Here is a 20,691-nt window from a genome sequence, read left to right on the forward strand (position 1 = left end):
TACAAGCTCCTCAGTGACTCTACTGACACACTGAAGATCAATCATCCAGTGCTAGTAGTATCCACACCTGCCTTCACTTCATAACCCACCCAACAGGATAAAAACTGGATAGTGAAATTAACCCTCACATTGATAAAGCTGTCTCAAAGCATCAGCCAGCCAAAAAGTGAATCTTAGTGACTGAGATATCTATCAAAAGTTCTTATATACTTATACACTGGTATTTTATGTACGATTGAGTAAAATATCTATTAATTCCATTCAGGATGACACACATCCACTAGAGGGCTCTAGTGCACAGAGTGATGGAGAGTAAAACTAAGTCAGAGCCGAGAGGGTGAGAGTGGCCGAAGGGTCATGCTTGCAAGACCAGGTTAAATGTGACAAAAAAACTCTGCCACAGCCCCTCAAAATTCCTGCGCACGTCCATGTTTAGTGATGATTTGTGCATATGTTTGTGGGACCATTCTGTGAATTCCATGAACGTGACACAACGCGGTTGTGGTTTTTGTATTATTCTGCACTTTCCCCATTTACCTCCTTTGCGGAATCTCATAAATCAAAAAATCAGATTCAATTCAAATATTTACAATCAAATTTTACCATATAATTGCTATTTTTCCTCTGGATTTACTGTTGATGAAGTTTAATTTCTATAAGTGGCACTGTTCTCTTCTTTCCTTGTCATCACCCTCTTTTCTTCCAAATAGACGTCATCACTTGCTCATCATCACTCACTCATTTCCTCACAATTTAAGCAATGAGTTGGGGTCAAAAATGAAAAAGCACGACTTTTTCCAAGAAGTCCCCAAGTTGACAGTCTTACAGATCTAATTTCCTGGGTTTACACAGTTTACAATCAGCAGATGACAAAGTGTAAAGATCACCCATGTTATGTGAGGAGTTCTACTGCATTCCCTCATGCTCTCAAGATTTAAGTTTCAACATACTTTATTGGTCCCTCAAGAGGCAATTCAAAGCAGCACACACATAAAAAAAATCCACAGATACAAGCATTATGTTAAAAAAAGAGCAGAAGCCAAAATTACAAGTGCATTTATCAGTCTACACACAAGGCAAACTGACCATTTCTTGCACAATGGCTGTTCACAAGTCTAATGGCTTCTGGATTAAAACCAGACATCCTTCTATTTGTCTTACCAATGCATTTCTGATAGCATCAGATCAAATTAGGCATAGGAGGATATGTGTGGGGTCGTTGATAATCTTATTTTCCTTTTTGAGGGCTTGTTCCGTGTCAAGCTGTGCTAGGGATCTTTGTGTTTTGCCAGTATTTTCAGGGCTGCACAAAAGCAAAATCTGATTAATGCTTATTAGGCTATCCCATAGACTGATGGATTGATCAATTACACACACACACAAATGTGATCTATAATGAATCTTATTGCCTCACATCTATCAACAAATGGGAATGTAGTGTAGTTCCATTTTATTTGAAATACAATTTATGTTGTTGCTTGGGTGTTTTGCATTGCCAAAGACTGTTCTGCCTGCAATGTATTTTATCACCGCTTCTATTTTATTACCTTTAACAATGCATTCACCCACCTACGATGACCTTTTTGTAAATATTGTAGTGTTGCTAACAAACACAAATTCAAGCTCGACCTGCAAAATAATTTACCCCCGGTTGTCAATGGCTTAGCACCGCATTCGGGAATTCACATTTTGACTTGGTACAGCAGGAAGCACACTGGTGTTACTAATGATATCAATGCTGGCATTAACTTTCACAGTAAGACACTGAAGCGAGCCAGTATGCACAGTTATCATCTAAAGTAAATTGAATAGCACCACTAATGTCTTTGGTTACACCTGTGCTTCCCCCACCATATTACGTCTGACATAGAGAGGGTCTATCCACATGCTAAGGAGGACAAAGGACATGTGCCAGCTCCACATGAAACAAGACAAGATAAATCAGGATCACCATCAGCAGCAGCATCAGCAAGACAATGACATCATGTGCATCATCTCAAGGGGGACATCAGGTTTTTGTTTTCGTCCCCCCTCTTTTGTACAGTTTGACATAACGCCGTAAAAAACGGCATATGGTGTAACTTAAATATTTTGTTGCGTAAAAGGAAGTAAAGAAAAAGTAAAAATAAAAAGGGGGAAAGTCGTTTTCAGCTATCAAGCAACGTCACTTCCGGGATGTAGGGGGTGAGCAAAATGACAGCTGGTTGTTTTCATCAACAAGGGAATTTCAAAGTAGACGCTAAAGGTATGTGGAAAGACGACCTGCTATTTCATCTGTATCTGACACGTCCTGTTAGCGTATTGTCATCCGCTAGTGATTGGTGGAAGTACATTTATATCGTGGCCATCTGTAATCCATCTCCGGCTCCATCGAGCTGCTGCTGGGGGTCACACTCATTGATACTGAGTCTGAACTGGACACTGCTCGGCTGTCAACAACAGGCAGTTTGCCCCTTATAATTCCCAAGTTCTAAGCTGTTCTCTTTAGCCGGAGCTATAATGGAAAAAGTGTTGTTATTATTTCTACGGGGTTAGCTATGCACGTTCCAGAAAAAAACCCAGACACCATTCTCAAAGCTGTCAATTCTGTCGTTTCTGTGCTTTATCGGCCTATGTATAACATAACAATACCTCTATAAGACTTTTTACTGATCACCAAGAGTTATTCATTAGTTCGGCTTAAGTCTTGTGAAAGAAGCAGCACCTATAACAGTAAAATATCAACTTTTATCATGGGTCTGCCTGTTGTTGCCAGGATCATTTTTCACCGAATCGATTTTTCTTGGTGAGGGGCTGTAGTTGGTAAGGCACGTATAAGAGTTTAAATTTTGTCTAAATAACTTTTGCTTTGTCAAAATGGTATATGCCGAATCAATAAGAACTTAGTGCTGAATCGCAGGTTGGCATGGTTTACAAACTGTTCTATGTATACATTTACTGATAAGCAAAGAAGTGTAAAATTATGAGATTTTTCAAGGGCGTTTCGCATAGCGGGCTCCCCATAAAACAGCCTTATTTCATTCCAAAATATGTCACTTTATATGTGCTTTTGTCATATCGGCAGGTGTATACTGTAAGAACACCACTTAATACGAATCACCAAGAGTTACACATGAGATCGGGGTAAGTCTAATGGAAAAAGTAGCACTTATTGCAGTAAAATACATATTTTTTATAACCGGTTCGTCCGTTGTTGCGACACTTTTCACCCAGGTAATTGACGTTACTCCGAGAGATTTAGGGGTAAACCGTCTATAAAAGTTGAAATTTCGATCATATAAGTACTGCTTTGTCAATGAGTTTATGCCGAATTTACGAGAACGACGTGCTTAATCGCTTCCCATCCTGTTTTATTGCCTCTTAGATGGGTACTTCTACCCACACGTGAAGCAATACCGATCTGTCAGCGTTCTTAAGGGTGTTCGGTGTAGCGGGCTTCACACTCAATCGAAAGATCATCAATCATCGATCGTATTTATATTGTCACGAACAGAGAATTGTGCCTTATTTCGTCAAATCTCGAGGAGAAATTCCTCTCTCTGGTTCTGTATCTGTGTTGCTAGAGGCAATCGGGCTGCTCACAGCAGCACTCTGCTCAAGTTCTTAGAAATGTGCTTCCATGTTTCTTTTGATTATATTGACATTTGCAATTGAATAACAAGGCACCGATCTTTGACCTTGTTTATTCTCCAGTGTCATGTGGTGAACGTTTTCCAAGTCCTCCCTTCTCTGGTCTGTACGGACCAAAACCAAATCCAGACAAGTGACCAAAGAGGGACACGCATTTCTTCCAGGGACGTCTGTCAGCCCTATCAGCCACTCTGGAGTAAGACAATACTCACATTGCTATAGAACCTGCGTTTCATCCCCCAATTAGACAGCTTTGTCTTGTGTCACGGTTCTGACATCAATGGCGGTTTCAGTTGTTCATCAAATGAATGACCGAATATGTGTCAGTGGACAGAAACTGAATCAGAATTCTCCTAACTCTTTTGACAGGCCATCAGCACAGAAACAGAAGACAGTGAGCCGTGGTAGTGGTCAAATCAAGGGAAAAGTCTCTTCAGGTAAGACACTTTATGTCATATCTTTTGAACTATAACATAATACAGTTGGAGATTACACAAACCGTTTTTAAAAAACAGGTGTGACTTATTTCAAACGGGACACTGGTTAAGACATCTAACATACTTTTTTTTTTTTTGCTGTATCTGTATTTAATTTGCCTTACGTCTGTAAAGAATAACTGCAGCATCATAGCAACTAACTTGATTAATTAGATGAAGAAGCAGATTCCACACTGAGGCTCAGCCCACTAAGCATTTTAAGACTCACACAGTTACTTTTCATTTTAATTATATAAACTTAAGTGGTAAGTTAGATCAAAAGGACCTTCCTTAATTTTTTTTAGAGGTTCAGCATGAAGATCAGCTTTCTTGTTTCTCTCCTTCGGTCAAATTCAGGAATGTTTAAACGTGACAGTGTCTCTGTGATTTGCTGATAAAGAGCTGAGGACACCTCCTTGTGTCCCTCCCTACTTCTGTTATCATTTTGTAACTCTCTTAAAAAGAACTGCAGACATTTATCAGGCTGGACAGCTTTGTGTCATCAGGGAGGAGACAGCAGTTGTGTTTCTCTAATGTAAATGTAAGACTGTTTTGTTCTACTTGGAACATATTTTATTGTATGAGTGGCTGATTTGTACAGACTAGAAGTGAGAAAATGAAATTGTTTAGTAATGAAATATAGTCTCATGTTCAGTGTAGCAATGGCTGTGTGATGGAATTACACAGTCATTTGGAGTTTTACTGCAAATGACTTACTAAATGAATGGATTGGTCATTGTCCTCCTAATAGTGTAGCATTGTACTACTCCTCAGTGACAGAACAATAGGAATTTGAAATTTTAGACCAACGTTCTCTTGTATGAAACCAGCAGATAAACTGCAACGTGAGGCCCAGACAAAACTCTGGGCCGCAGTGCCCAACTGGTCAAGGAATCTCTGGAAGGTTGCAGAACTTTGACAGGTGTACGCCAGACTGGTAAAGGGAAGAGTGTTTAGGTTTAGGTTGAGTTGCCCAAACAGTGAATGAATCAAACATAAATCAGGTCATCAACAGTTACCATCTGTTTACTTAAATAGCTGAAACGAATGGGGGAATAATCAGTTATATGATCGATGGAAAATGAATTGACAACAATTCTGACAGTCGATTGATTGTTGAAGTCAGTTGTTGAGCATAAATGCCAGATATGCTCTGGTCCCAGCCTCTTTTCTCGACTCTTGGTTGGATATAACAAGCAATCTGAAGACATCACCTTGGGCTGTTCCCTTCACTATTATCTGACATTTTAATTGATTAATCAAAAAAATAATTAATGAATTAATCAGTAATGTAAATAATCATTACTTGCAGCCCTATATTTACAGTCAGATTAGGTTTATTCTGAGGTTTTCTAAACTTAATTCAAAACTACTAAACCAGTTTTAATATACTAGTCCACTGATTTAGCATTCTGCTAAGATAAATCTGTCGGACTCATGATGGACAGCAAAAACAAAAAGGATCCAACTCGAAGCAGGAGAACCTTTATCTTTATTATTTCACACATTCTTCTCCCTTGTCAAAACCCGGCACCTACCTTACCCATATCTCATTTCCACCGCTGACAGTTGTCAGAGTTTGGGGGGTGTTAGTATCAGTTAATGTCGCCTTGAGTCACTAGCCTCAAGCAGAGACGAAGAGTTGGCTACAGAGGTCTGTCGAGCTCTCCTCTTTCTAAATCCACACCCCAGATTTGTTTCATTTTCAGACTTTCAGTCCTCAGACCCAGCTGATGCTGACTCAAGTGACTTTTAGGACATTTATCAGACTTCACACAGATCCCTCCGGTGGTGCTCTGTTTTTAACTTTTAAAATGCATTTTAAATTCAATAGAGGTAAACCTGCGGCTGAAGTAATCTTCATTACAATATATCATGAAAAACCATAGCAGCAACTCTTTTGGCTTATGTTAAATGTGGTAGTTTTTGTTTGGATCTCTCTCTTTTGAAAGCAAACCAGTTTTCTTTCCGGCTTTCAACTAGTCATTACCTCCTTATTAACAATGTAAGCCAGTCTGGGCTAGAGCTGCAATGATTAGTCGATTAATAGATTGTTGATTGGTAGAAAAAAAATCTGCAACTATTTAGATAACAGATCAATCGTTAAAGTCATTTATGGCTCGGAGTGATTGTAACTGACATTTTTTACTATTTACCAATGTTTTATAACCCAAGTAAATGGAGACCCCATCGCCATCACTGACTCTTTTGAATTCCTTGGAACACACATTAGCAATAACCTGAAGTGGAAAACTAACACTGAACACATCCATGCAATGACTCTACTTCCTTAGACAGCTTAAAAAATACGGGATCAGGCAAAAGCTTCTGGTTCTGTTCTACTCAGCCATCACGGGGTCCATCATCACATCCTCTATTACAGTATTACAGCGGGCGAAAAAGGCATCCAAAATCATAGATTAAAATCATTTATCTAAATGATTCATTGATTATTCGAGAAAATAATCGGTAGATTAATTGATTAAGAAAATTACCATTCGTCTCAGTCCTAGTCTGGACTCTTCTTTCCTTTATATGAGCCATTTTTTTGTCATACATTCTCATGATTGCCACAGCTATGTAAAAGGTCTGAGTTGAGTGGTTTATAATACCAATGTGCTTGCCTGGATGCACCCACACGCCGCAGTACTTTTCACTGGTCTTTGCCATTGCATAGTTTAAATGGGGCCCATGTACGAGCTGACAGCTAATCGCTGTGGATGTCTGGTCTCTTTCACACACTTCTGACCAGCTGAGGGGGAGGCTGTTCAGCGGGACGGAGCCATGGAGCCACCGGAGGATAAAGATGGCCGTACATTTGTGGAGGTGATGAGTGAAAAGTACAGCCCAGAGAACTTCCCATACCGCAGAGGACCTGGTATGGGGGTGGTGGTTGTGCCCACCGCAGGTCCTCAAGGTTCCCCTATGAAAGGTGAGCTGGAGAGGGAAAATTACAGGCTTTGTTAAACTAACAGATAGATACGGGCAAGTCACTTTCAAATGACCTCACTACAACCTTCATAGGATGGGTCAGGGCTTGTTACATTTACAGTGGCCCCTTCACTTCTTGCCAACTTTATTGTGTTGCAGATTTCATTTTAAATGGATAAAACTGCCATTTGTGCCCATCTATCTACACTCAATAACCCCTAATGACAAAGTGAAAGCAGGTTTTTAGAACTCTATGCAAATTTATTAAAAATCAGAATCTGAAATCTCTCATTTACAAAGGTATTCAGACCCGTAATTCATTACTTGATAGAAGCCCGTTTGGCAACAATGACAGCTTCAAGTATTGTTGGGTAAGTCTCTATAAGCTACAATCTAAACCTTCATGGCAGTTTATGCCGTTCTTCCTGGCAGAGATATTGTTGTTATTATTGTTAAATTATTACTAATTTCTTTTACATTATCACATCCATATGGTTATAAACTATAGGCAATCTTACAGGCAAACTCTGCACCCCAAGGTGACTCTCTGGAAGTCCACAGAAAGTCTGACTGAGGTCCTTTGTAAGCCTGGAGGATTTGTGGATTTGGACAGCCCTCAGTAGTTGCACACTTCTCGGGAAGAAGCCAATTAAGTCCACAAGTGTGGGGAAGTCATTTCGATTCAGCCCATTTCTTGTGGCTGCATTTCATTATGGTCTTTTTAGGCTCTCCAGGGTTGGAAAAATTGGATCCATAAATGCAAGATTGGATCCCGTCTTCTCTTACTAGACTTCACAATAGTAACAGTTGTTGCACTTTATTCTGCGATCTTGTTGTTATCATGTCCTGGAGGAATTAATGGCTCTTATCTCCTTCTTGTTTGTAGCATTAGCACCTGACTATATTAATTTAGATTTGTGAATTCTCTTTATTAACAAATCACAGCTTTCTTTGACTCATTACATTAAATCTTTACCACTTTAACCAACTTAAAAACCCTTGAAAACCTCGTTTTCCTTTGTGGACCTTCCCGTTTGTCCGACTTATCCTTATTAATTCTTCCTTCCATCCTCTGCCACCTCACCTCCAGACCGTCTGAACCTGCCCAATGTGCTCGTGTTGAATAGCTGTGGGATCAGCAGGGCAGGAGACCAGGCTGAGATTGCTGCCTTCTGTTCCCATGTCATGGAGCTGGACTTGTCCCATAACAGGCTGCAGGACTGGCATGAGGTGCAGTTTCTGGATTTATTACTGTAGTTAATTCCCATTAAATGATTAAGAGATGAAAAGATCAATTGAATCTACTAAAGTATGTGGGTCGTAGAGCTCCATTGTTGTGCTCCAAACACATCAATGAGCCACACTCTTGCACTGGGTGACATGTTCCTTTATTTACATGGACACACACTCTGTAGTTTATTTTAACTCTGTTAATCCCACATACACCTTCCTGCTGCCATCAATACTTACTAGTGCACTAAATGTGTATTAATCTGCAGCTGAAAATAGCCCCCAACAAAAACACCATTTCCTCCTGTTGGAGAAACAGTTGTTAGAACCAGATTGCCCGGCTAGTTTATGAAAGTACTGAGCCTTCTTATGAAACTAAACTATATACTTTGAGCCGTTTTTAAAGATTTATGTCTTCAGTCGGCACCAGAGTGCTACACAGAGGGTATGGCTGTCAGAAAGCTGAGAGACAGACTATGCACTGTTGTTTTCGGTCTTTTCATGGAATTTGTTTACAATAATTTAAACATAGAAAACTGCCCGCCTCATCCTCTAAGCGTTAGAGAAAGAACAATAATGCAGGTTGTAAGTCGTTCTGGGGTGTATTTGTGATTATGAGATACAATTTCTGATGACCAGTAAAGGTCTGTGACCACACTGTTTGCTCACCAAGTCAAGTCTATCTTCTGGTTTTTTGTAATTTAATGGTTTTTATAGGTTCTGGATTAACTTTATAGAGGACAAAATGTAAACACACATTATTATCTTGTTTTCAGATCAGTAAAATTGTTTCCAACATCCCTAACCTGGATTTCCTGAACCTAAGCTCCAACCCCCTGGCAGGAATGACCCTCGAACCGCGGTGTGCCGAAGCCTTCTCCCGGGTCCGACGCCTCGTCCTCAACAACACTCAAGTGTCCTGGGATACTGTGCTGCTGCTCACTCGGGAGATACCTGAGTAAGAAGAATAGTCATGCCAGATCAGCGCTGCTGAGACTAGAGAATCAGCTGGCTTTAATTCCATGCAGGAACTACACTATCTCATTGATTTGTTCACTTTAAACTATTCTGGAGTAACACCGACACATAAATGAAGACTTAAGTGGACCTGTAACCATAATGATCAGTTTACCCAAATGACAAAAATACAAAAAATATTTTCTCAATTACCCCAGTAGCCATGTTTCAAGCTATCTGCCTCAGTCACCACCCCATTTAATGGAGGTGAATGCGATTTTGTTTGTGTTCAGAGCACTGAAATATGACACCTGAAAAACTCAGCAGCAACATATCTTTCCAGAAATAATGTCCCTGTTACTCAGGGAAAAATTCACAGACCACACTGTGAACAGTTCCATTTAAAATACTTAATTGTATGTTTGTGTTTTTCAGAATATTGGCATTGAAAGGGAATTAAATACATAAATAGCAATTCCTAAAAGAGTGAAAAAAAACCAAAAACATTTTTCTCTCATGTTTCCTCCTGTAAAGTAAACATCACACTCAGGACGCTTTCAGACAAAACATAGATAAGTGATATATATGTAAGATAAAATGTATTGATTCCTAAGGGGGGATTCTGGTGTTACAGCAGCACAAAGTCAGAGAAGTACAGATAAATAGAGAAAAAGTAAGAAATAAAGTAATTATTAAGAAATATGGATAGAAATAAAAATAACAACTATACAAAAGCAATTTAAGCCAAGCAAATTGACATAGTGGTGTTATATGTATAGTTTACTAGACACCATATGTAGTGTGGTGTAATGGATGATCACATATGACATATCATATTACATCTGTTATATAATATTGATGCGTAATGTACTGTAATCTATTTATATGGAAACGTAAGAGTAACAGTATGATACAAACTACAAACAATTCTAACAGTGTACAATAGAATATAATATGATAAGAACAAAAATATAACCATGTCTGTATTACTATAGTAATAATAGAATAATATCATGAGGTAGAGCAGGTCGTCCACTAACTGGAAGGACAGTGGTTCGATTCCCGGCTCCTCCAGTCCTTGGGCAAGATACTGAACCCCAAACTGCCCCCAATGTATCATTGGTGTGTGCGTGATAGAAAAAGCGCTGTATGAATGTGTGTGTGGATGGGTGAATGTAGCTTGTAGTGTAAAGCACTTTGAGTGGTCGATAAGACTGGAAAAAGCACTGTGTAAGTGCAGTCCATTTACAGTTTAATGTAGCATATAATGTGATTATATAGTAAAACAAACATTAGACAGTATAGTACAATATAGAAGATAAAATATTATATATAAAGTATAATATAATAAAATATTAACTATGCAATATACAATATTCATTAATCAATCCAGACAGTTTAGAGGGAGAGAAGTAGCTGAGTGTCTAAAGTGTGGAAATGTGTGTGGTTTTTATATCAAACCCACCCTTTTTAAATCCCTGTCCATATCTAAAGATCAAGGTCCCAAAAAAGCAAACATCAAGTACCAGCCTTACCTATAAACGTAAGCTAGTTTTATAGTGTAAATTTTGGCGTGGGGGTGGAGGAGGGCTTATTTAGTACTTTCCTATAGAGGATTTACTCTATGTAGCCTACATTTTAAGAGGAAGAAGGCAGGGTTAAAAAGTTAAGGAGCTACTTTCTATTGAAAACATAGTCCCTACATTGTCCTAGTGCCTTTATATTTTAAACAGCACAATGTTCCTCTTCACTCTGTACCCTGCTTTCTCCTGTGTTGTCCTGCAGGCTGGAGGAGTTGTTCCTGTGCCTTAACGAGTACAGTAGTGTGAGTGCCTCCAGTGTGGCCTGCCCCACCCTGCGCCTGCTTCACATCACCGACAACAGCCTCCAGGAGTGGGCCGAAGTCCGCAAGTTTGGTTCCATGTTCCCAGGCCTGGACACTCTGGTTATGGCCAACAACAACTTGGCATCCATTCAGGACAACAAAGATATCCTGCAACGGCTTTTCCCCAACCTACGCAGCATTAACCTGCACAACTCAGGTCAGGGGAGCTGGGTGTGCTTGCTTTGTGTGTGTGTGTGTGTGTGTGTGTGTGTGTGTGTGTGTGTGTGTGTGTGTGTGTGTGTGTGTGTGTGTGTGTGTGTGTGTGTGTGTGTCTGTGTCTGTGTCTGTGTGTCTGTGTGTCTGTGTGTTTGTTATTAGACTATTTACATGAGGGTGTTTCAGTGTCCCATGATGGTTTCATTTCAGGAGAAAAAACTGACTTGTTCCTGATCAGCATACAGGAGACCATACCAAGTTATAGTATCAGCATTAGTATGTGATGACTTAATAACAGCTGATAAAATTAGCAGAAGCAAACATGTCATTGTATCCTGAAAGGTTTGTGTTATTTGTAGAGTATTACAACAGATTCCTCTCCAGATCAGCTTTTATCTCGGGAATTGTTTCTATTTTGGGCAGTGCCATTGGCGAATCTAATTTTAGAGTTCTGTTGAGAGTAGAGGGGACAAAAAACAATATCAAAAGACGTGTTCAAACTGACTTCAGTGCATTTCTTTATCATGTATCATGTATCTCCTTCGCCTGAGGTACAGGAAAACATCCTTGTAAATAATTTTGTCTCAGTTTATCTTTATTAAAACAAAAACATAGTCTGCCCACAGACTGAGATAATGTCACCTTCCACTCATTGATTCATTGATTTTTTTTTTTTTTTTTTAGAAGTGCCAATGTTTGAGACAGGTTATAATAAGGCAGCAAAGATTGTGACATAGGATTAATATTTTGACATAATTAAAGGATCACCTTACTGTATATTTTCAACAGTTCCATTGGAAAGACCAAAATCAAAAATGTATTTGTCTGTTTTGCTATACTTTCCAACTTCACTATCGTGTCTGTGGGTCAAAAATAAATAGTTTCATTTTTTTTTTAAATGACTTTAAAACATACCCATAAAAAAGCTGAGCACTGTAGTTTTTAACAAATGATATTCAAAACAAGGACATATGATTGGGCACGATTTTCAGCAGTGGATTAATACACTTTGATGCTCTGTTGAGTCACTCCAGCAGCAGGATGGTGCATGTGGCATTGAGTCCATATAAACAGCGTGTGTGTTCATGGTAATGATGGAACATGTCACAGAGTGCAATGGCGTGGCCAGTGATGTGGTTTTACTAGTTTTTGGACAACAATGGAGCTCTATAGCACAGAGGAATACGATATATCAGGCTTTGGCTACACAGAGAATACTTCTTAGTAGGATCGGGTAAATGTTGCTTTTGGTCTTTTTATGAGATTTGTTGACATTAAGAAAAATAATTACAAATAATTACAAATCAAAAGTGCAAAATTTAGAGCTGCACAATTTAATTCAAATCCCATCAATTTACTTCAGTTTAACCACCCCCCTAAACTAGCCTGAAAGATTTAAACATATTCAGTCTTAAAGTTCTCATTTTAAGCCATGCTACTAGCGAGGCTCTAGGGAGCGCAGTTTCAGTTACGTTGCCAGTTGGTTGGCCACCATTTTTTGTCCAGCGTGAAATATCTCAGAAACTACTGGATACATTGCTGTGAAACCAGACACTAGCAATGTTAGCATTTGACTCAAAGCATCACTATGCTTAAATACAGCCCCATAGAGCCGCTAGCAAAACTGTAGACTCTTGTCTTGTTCCACTTTCAGAATACTCCTGGCCTACATTTACTTAACATCCTGTACAATAAAGCATTAGCATGTAACTTGGACAGAGCAATTTACAAAAGACACCATACACATCCTTCCAATACTTGTCTACTGTTCCTGCTCTTTGTCCTAAAAGAAAAAAGTTTAGCATTTAACTCTTTTAACTTTGGCAGGCAAAAAGAATCAAATCAATGCAACAGAACCAGAGATATTGTCTTTTATTCCACACTTCCTTGTCAAAACCTGGCAACTACATTACCCATAATTTAAGTCAGTTTCAAACTTGTAGTCTTCAGTCCTAACTGATGCTGACTCAAGTGACGTCATATATACACACACACATATGCATGGGAATGAATGACTTGTCCATGTGTGCTTTGTCAGGTCTAAGCCGATGGGAAGACATTGAGAAGTTGAACTTCTTCCCCAAGCTGGAGGAGGTGCGACTGCAGGGCATTCCCTTATTGCAGGCCTACACCAATGCAGAGCGACGCAGCCTCATGATAGCACAGTGAGTCCCATCAGTGACCTCAGTGAGGAATGAGCTCCTTTAAAGCAGGTGGAGAGGTTGTTTTTTTTCTTCCAACACTCAGAACTGTTTGAGACTGAATGAGCCATGCATCTCAGTTTGATCTTTTTAATTGTTGAAGTTGATAATCTGGTGCATTGAAGATTCATTCAGTGTCACAAATATCTGTTTCTTAACTGCATAATATGTACTACATGTGCTTTTCCTCAGGCTTCCGGCAATATCAATTCTAAATGGCAGCGTTGTGACTGATAGTGAGAGAGAAGACGCAGAGAGGTTCTTCATCCGTTACTACTTACACTACCCTGAGGAAGAGCTGCCTTACAGGTTTGCTGCACTCACTGTCTATACTCTAGCTGCAGTGGTTTTGTTTTTTGGTATTGTGTTTGTGTCATGTATGTGTGTCTGTGTTAAGACCGACCTGCTCTTTACCTCCTCAGATATCATTCCCTGGTAACCAAGTATGGGAAGCTGGAACCACTTGCCGAGATTGACCTCCGACCTCGCTGCCGTGCTCGGGTGGAGGTTCACTGTGAAGAAAAAGTGGAACAGGTGTGTTAATAATGCATTTAATGAGCCATTGTTCTGAATAGTACACAAATGTAGAATATCTTGAGAAGCAGAACCAAAGATTATATCATGTAATCTTCCTTCCTTCCATCACTTCTTTATTCATGCTCGACCTTGCTGTCCTGTTGAGTCTCTCTTTAGTAAATGTACAAGTTGTTTTTGCCTCGGTACCCTGGCACAGACAGTTTACCTCTTTACGCTCTTTACCTTTGACTAACTGGTGCACCAGGAGAATCCTTATTATGGGTGTCAGTACCAGTCCAGCTCTCAATTACTCATGCTAGCACCAGCAGCTAAAATTGTCCAATCATACTTTCATGCTGTGTAATTTTAGCCAATATGTAAAGGAAAGATGGTTAGCAGCCAACTAATGCAGTGAACATGGCAAGATAAACTTTCTCACCATGTTCTGCACAGTCAGTGGCTCATGATGACTACTGCGACCCCCATGCAACCTTCCATCGTCAAAGACTAAGGTGTTCACTCCTCTTTAATGACTGACACAAAAGCAAAGCATTACTGTGAAGGACACTGTCTGCACTGAACTCTGTATCCTGCGTTAGTTAATCTGTTTAGAAAAATAATATTTCTTTTGCTGGATTTAGATGATGCCGTGGCGGACATGTTAAGGGTTCACAGTGAAGCATTGGCATGTGACTTGGACAGAACAGTGGCTAAAAACAGCTGATTAGCACTTTAAAGCTGGTTTATATTAACAATGAATCAAATGACTCTGTGTAATGTGAAAGATGTTGCTTATAGAGATGTACCCCCAGGCAATTTTCAACCAACTCTGCAGTTCCTCTCATTTGCACATCGCATTTGCACATCTTTCAGCTCTTTGTTTTGGTTTTTAGCCCGGCACCTTCATTGTTTTGGTTCACTCTCTGCATTTTCACCATCAGGTAGCTGTGTGTAAACCAGTACTATAGACAGACAAAGTTAGTGACTAGCTGGTTAAAGGAAGAGTAAGCGATACTGGAAAAAGACTTTATATTTGAATTGACCAGCAAAACATACACCCCTTCACTCTATGCTCTTTCAGAAGCGCCGCCCTAAATTCATAGACCGGAGAGTCTTATCCAGCGTGGAAGTGGACAATCTATAACAAAACAAACATTATATTATATAACATCATCAAACAAATGACATGCACACAAACACAGCATCCAAAATACAACAGAGTAAAAATTAGTGAGAGATAGGGCAAATCACATGATATACAGCAAACAACAAGACAGCAAGTAAGGTAACTGATGTTAGCTAGGTTGTGGGTTAGCAAACTGACACTAGAGTTGTTGCTGTAAAGCTAACATGCAGAGAGGACGAGACGGTTTCCCAGAGACAGCACATGAGCTGGAGACAGTGATACATATCTTGGCAAAGTAGAAAGTAAGCTGAATGTCTGTAGGCAAGTAATTTAACGTGACCAGAAACACAAATGTTACACAGGTACCTGTTTGCTAACTAACCAGTTGGAGTAGCTATCATAAAAATTAGCAAACATGATAAAACAAAACTGATCTATTGGTTTTGTGAAAGTAATGTTTGTCAAGCAGAAAGAGAGCAACCTCTGCATCTGTTTTCATTCCTCTCAACTCTCTGAGGTCTCTCCACCATAGTTTGCCATTGGGACTACCGGGACAAAATCCCAGTGTGCTGTCTAGTGGGCCACCACATCGGTGGGCCAGTGGACCATTAAAAAATCCTTAATCCTACCGTCCATCAGTCTCTTTACTGGCCATCTCTGTGTGCCTCTCATTCGAGGTTCAGGCCAGTCCCAGCGGATAAGTCCAGGGCTGAATTACTTTCGCAGTCTGACCATTCAGTCTCCACCATTGGAAAGCCTCACCATTAAAGTCTTCCCCCTCGCCTGATCATAGCCCTTCTTCTTCAACTTTTGTTCCTAAGACCTTGTTCTCTTAGGATTGTAATCGGCCATCTCTCCTTCTCTGTTATGTAGCATGTTAGCATGCGCCGGAATTACCGTGTGTCTCTCGCTCCCTTTTTTCCCTTCCCCCTCCTGTGCACTAGCATGATCGTCCCCTGGTGCTGATTGGCTGGAACTGTCGGTCCGAACCACGTTGTTTGTATCCCATTTAAAGAGTCAAGGCTGTGTAGGAACATCCATTTTTTTTTCAGCACACACACAAAACTAACAGCTAGCGGACCATGAGGAGAAATTTGCTGAATTGGACAAAAAGTGTATCGGATTAGAATCGGTGACTATACCTTTAAGAAAGTGGAGCATTTAGCAACTACAGACACAGATATTTCCCTAATTGGTTTGTGGAGAGCTAAACAGCTAAAAGCACCATGAATATTTGGCTTATATTCATCAGGGGGGACAGAAACATGACTCCAAAGGATGAAATGAATGCTACTGTTGTTCCATATGTTCAGGCAACTTCTTGCTAACATGTTTGTTATAATAACTTCATAAGGTGTTAACATGTTGAGTCTACAGCTTGAACATTTCCCCAAATTGCCAAAAGATCAATTCATGCAGGCTGAACTATTCATTTAGCCTTAAAAAGACTTGACCTTTTGATTGAAAGGGATCATTTTGAAACTGATAAACGTGGTGCATTTTCCAATTTATGTCAGCTTGTTAGCTGGCAAACAGTATAATCTGGTCTCTTGTTAATGTCTTGTTTGTACAGTAGCTTATATGTCTTGTAGAAGCTAACATTTAGAACAGCTAGTAGTTGCTAACATGAGCAGGAGTTGGTCACAAGACTAAAAACAATGCAACGATAAACATGTCTCTAAACTTTCCTCTTTAGAGCCAATATTTGTAGTGCCTCAACTAGGAGCTGTGTGCAATATTAAGAAATACCAGAGGTTTAGTAGAAACCTGATCAGAGGCGTACTGTTTACAAGTTACAGGACATTTATTATTATCATATTTTGGCTAATATAGGTTTGTGTGACATTGTATTTAAGTGCACTGTAATTCATGGCTAGGGTAATGTTCGAATTTTACCATCAGTATAAGCATAGCTATCAGCCATTCTTCTTACAGCTAATTTTTGCAGAAATTGAAAATTCTTGACTTTGGCTCAATGTACTTCTGTACTTTTTCTGAGTGAAATGAGTGTCAGTTTACTGCCTAAAATGTAGAAACTGTTTCTCTTTGTTTCAGGTGAGGATACGCTTGGACCAGACAGTGGGCGAGCTGAAGAAGCAGCTGACAACAGTGGTCCAGCTATCCACCAACAGCATGAGGCTCTACTACATCGACAAGTGTAGCGCCTTTGGTCCCGAGGAAATGAAGTACAACACTCGGGCTCTCCACTCCTACAGCATCCAAGACGGTGATGAAATACTGGTGGTACCCAAGACCAAATGAACAGCGGTTATCAAACTGGCTGATTAGAGTGACTCCTTGATTGATTGATTCATTGGATTATTTGTTTATTGGTTAACTGACATTGCAATATTATTGGAAAACGCATATGGAACAGTATCAGCTGCCAAATTGTTGGAATGGAAAGAAAGTAAAACAAAAAAAGATAAAAGTGATATGAACACCATCATGGAGACTGTACAGTGGACTACAGTGGGCTGCTGGCAGGCTCTGGCTGGAGAAGCAGCCAATACGGAAAGTATTGTGTCTTTACGTATTTCAGCTTTATATGAGGGCATCCACTGGAGTTAGTGCACAAATCTGTCACAGCAGAGAACAGGACGAGAGAGCAACTTGCAGTCAGCTAGCAGCTTAGGCGGAGGGGAGGGCGCTGTTGTACCAGCAAAGCTTCACTGCAGCTCTGTCTCTTAGTACACGGCATGTACCATAGCACCTGCATAGGCAAGCATCCAACACCACTGGCTTGCCCACTTTTTGCAAAAGCTACCCTGATTAGCTGTGAGGCAGTGTTGCTGGATGGAGGGAGACTGCTGTGTTCATCTGCACTGTTACTGTTAGCACAATATCAGGAAGAGCAGTGTCCGTTAGAGGAAAAGCCCTGCCTAAAGTACTGCTAAAGGTGTAGATTGGACAAAACTAGCGATTTTGGGTCCATTTTGTTGATAGTTGGTGTTTTTGTTTTTATTTCTGCGGATAATTGGCAACATTAGAAGACGCTACATCAGATTTAGAATGTGTGGCAAAATACCAACAGAGTCAAAGAGCAAGGGATTCAACAATCGGTTTACCATAGAACGAGCTGATTTTAAATCTTTATAGGTCCCACTGAGAGATGTTTTAAGACATATAAAAATGCTTTGCTTTAAATAACAACATGTCTGAAAATAATTGTCTTAAAATGATATCTACTGCTTCTCCCTCATTGAAAAATCCAGAATTTATGAATATTGTTCACTCTAAACTGGATACAAAATGTCCACTCTCAGTGTATGTGTGCTGGAGGCTTCAAGTTTCCATATTACACTTGTGTAAATTGCATACTGCACCATGATTGGCCTCCAAACTACTTGTGCTGTCACAAAATCTTCTTGTGTGTGCAATTGTTAAACTGAGATTTAAGGTGAGCCCTGAGAAACTGGGTCCCCTTCAGCAGATGAATATGTAAACAGTTTTCTAGTGTCAAACTCTGCACAGTGAAGTCCAAACATCTAAGTGAAGTAACAATAAGCAAAATTCATTTTTTGAGTAAGGGGGGGACTTTAAATGAAAAAAAATACCACCTTATCACATAATAGCTTCAGGAGTGAGGTGATCATGAATTGATGGTATCTAATAGTATGGAGACTATCTAAAGGTTGATGTTTTCTTTATCACTGAGCAAGCTCTAATGTTACTGGGTTTCTTATCACAAAACACATACTGTATGCACACATGTATACACTCACACATACCCACAAAGGTTACCACAAAGCAGCTATTGTGTCATGTTATGTGCTGCCCCCTACAGGCTTCATCTGTGTCTTAGATTAAAATTGTGCTCCGCTGCTCCAGTAACCTCACCTGATGAGGTCTTTGTGAGGGAAGGAGTGACACACACACCAGGGTACCTAAAAGACAATCTCTCAGTGCATGTTTTGCATAGGAGCAGTATAAAGGCATATTGTCAACATTTGAAATATCGTTGTTTATATTCAGACTATCTTACTTGAAGACATTCTGGGGAGCAAAAGAGTTTTGTGAGTTATTCATTAACTTGTGTGTGTTTCTAGCCATTTTAATGAAATATGGTAGCAACATGGTCTCAGCAGTTCCCCTACTTTTGCGCACATGGTGATGTAATTTTACATTTTTTGACGTTATCGGTTTCAGATTATTATATATGCATTTAAGAGGATAGTGTCCCATATTTTCAGTGCTTATGTAATTCTTATGTCAGTTGCATCATTGCATGATTTCTTTAATTGTTTTATGGACATTTAAATGCTTGATCAGTGTTCTTTCTTTGCAGTTTAATTTATACATTTTTTTTAAGTATAATGAGTAAGTTTAATTTAAGTTTAATGAGATGATGCATTCATGTGCATCTTTAAAGGGGCTTGAGACTTCAAACTTTTACCAGACAGGTAAAAGGGACCATGGAATAATTTATTAAAGATACAGTTATATATGCTATCCAGATGCATTTTGGGAATGTGGTAACCAGTGTTTTTTTTTTTAATTTGACTCATACTAGGGACTAAAAGTTATTTCTTCGACTCTGCTGCTTATATTTTGACCTTTAAAAAAAAAAAAAAAAAAAAAAAAAAAAAAAAAAATCTGTCTCTTGTAAATCCTCCAACTTTATGGAAGTACAATACTACATTACTGGAGGGCCCTTTTAAACTGCACACTATTCTTTTATTAATCTTTTACATTGGTGTTTCATTTCCCACACATAAGTGTGTTTGATCTTTGAGTCCATTCTGCACAGAAATACTTTCACCAAAGATAGCTTATTAGGATGCTATTGTTGCAATGTGGAATGTACACCGTTTTAATACTGTGGCTGATTGGTGTATATATACAGTGTATACATATATATATGTGTGTGTGTGTGTGTGTGTGTGTGTGTGTGTGTGTGTGTGTATCATCAAAACACCAAATATGGGAATATCTTTTGGAGGAATGGTGTTCTTACTAAATTACATTATGCTGGTTTGTCCTTTAATTTGTCGCCTGTCTGTATGTGTACACTGTATATATACACTGATCAGCCACAACATTAAAACCAGTTAACGGTTCTAATGTTGTGGCTACATAAGTATTTGCATGTGGCTACATAGGTAAATGCATAAGTATTTGGAAAGTTACACAGTAAGATTTGAAATGAATATATAAATGTATATATAATATATTCTGCAGTGTATATATAATATACACTGCAGCATTGTATAAGAGGAGCATTGATGTTAGTTGTTTGGTGCTATTGTTTTTTCCTATAGCGAGCAATTTAGCAAAGTAGGGGATTCCTGGCAGGATTACAGCTAAGGAAACAGCTCAAGCCACAAAATTAAGTATTCACATTAAGTGGCTTTTTGGAAACAAATGTCTGTCTGGGCTGTAGCTTCAGTTCATTCACTGTTGATAGAAAACCCAGCTCAGTGTGCTTTGGCCTCTTTTTAACAGTGTTGTTACCCTTCAAAGATATCAATATCTCAAGTATGTAAATGCCACAATATTTCCAACGCTGTTCTTATTTACTGGTTTTCTAACACTACTGCTCTACTTGAAGAGTATAAGGTATGATATAGTCACGAGTCAATT

General features: G+C 39.3%; 1 protein-coding gene and 1 long non-coding RNA gene across 2 annotated transcripts; one reads left to right on the forward strand and one right to left on the reverse strand.

Moving 5' to 3' along the window:
• The first annotated feature begins 2,167 nt into the window (after positions 1 to 2,167).
• On the forward strand, positions 2,168 to 19,659 carry LOC120792508 (tubulin-specific chaperone cofactor E-like protein). The gene is made up of 12 exons (XM_040131728.1): positions 2,168 to 2,245; positions 3,065 to 3,123; positions 3,694 to 3,826; positions 4,000 to 4,067; positions 6,859 to 7,038; positions 8,128 to 8,267; positions 9,044 to 9,225; positions 11,010 to 11,266; positions 13,304 to 13,430; positions 13,659 to 13,775; positions 13,889 to 14,000; positions 17,164 to 19,659. Exons 5-12 carry the CDS (start codon positions 6,891 to 6,893, stop codon positions 17,368 to 17,370), a joined length of 1,290 nt encoding a protein of 429 aa, XP_039987662.1. The 5' UTR covers positions 2,168 to 2,245; positions 3,065 to 3,123; positions 3,694 to 3,826; positions 4,000 to 4,067; positions 6,859 to 6,890; the 3' UTR covers positions 17,371 to 19,659.
• Positions 6,949 to 16,059, reverse strand: LOC120792509. The gene is made up of 5 exons (XR_005707825.1): positions 15,738 to 16,059; positions 15,026 to 15,120; positions 13,870 to 13,978; positions 9,074 to 9,221; positions 6,949 to 7,043 (listed from the first exon to the last, which is right to left on the reverse strand). It is a non-coding gene; the product is annotated as an uncharacterized LOC120792509 (long non-coding RNA).
• Positions 19,660 to 20,691: the final 1,032 nt, after the last annotated feature.

The sequence above is a fragment of the Xiphias gladius genome, chromosome 7 (genome assembly GCF_016859285.1).
Source record: "Xiphias gladius isolate SHS-SW01 ecotype Sanya breed wild chromosome 7, ASM1685928v1, whole genome shotgun sequence".
Classification (NCBI taxonomy): Eukaryota; Metazoa; Chordata; class Actinopteri; order Istiophoriformes; family Xiphiidae; genus Xiphias; species Xiphias gladius.

Excerpts from the sequence above, each read along its gene's own strand:
- LOC120792508 (XM_040131728.1), top strand. The coding sequence starts at position 6,891 with ATGGAGCCACCGGAGGATAAAGATGGCCGTACATTTGTGGAGGTGATG. Across the intron at positions 8,268-9,043 it reads GGCTGCAGGACTGGCATGAG|ATCAGTAAAATTGTTTCCAA; the intron begins GTGCAGTTTCTG and ends TCTTGTTTTCAG. Across the intron at positions 13,776-13,888 it reads GAGGAAGAGCTGCCTTACAG|ATATCATTCCCTGGTAACCA; the intron begins GTTTGCTGCACT and ends TTACCTCCTCAG.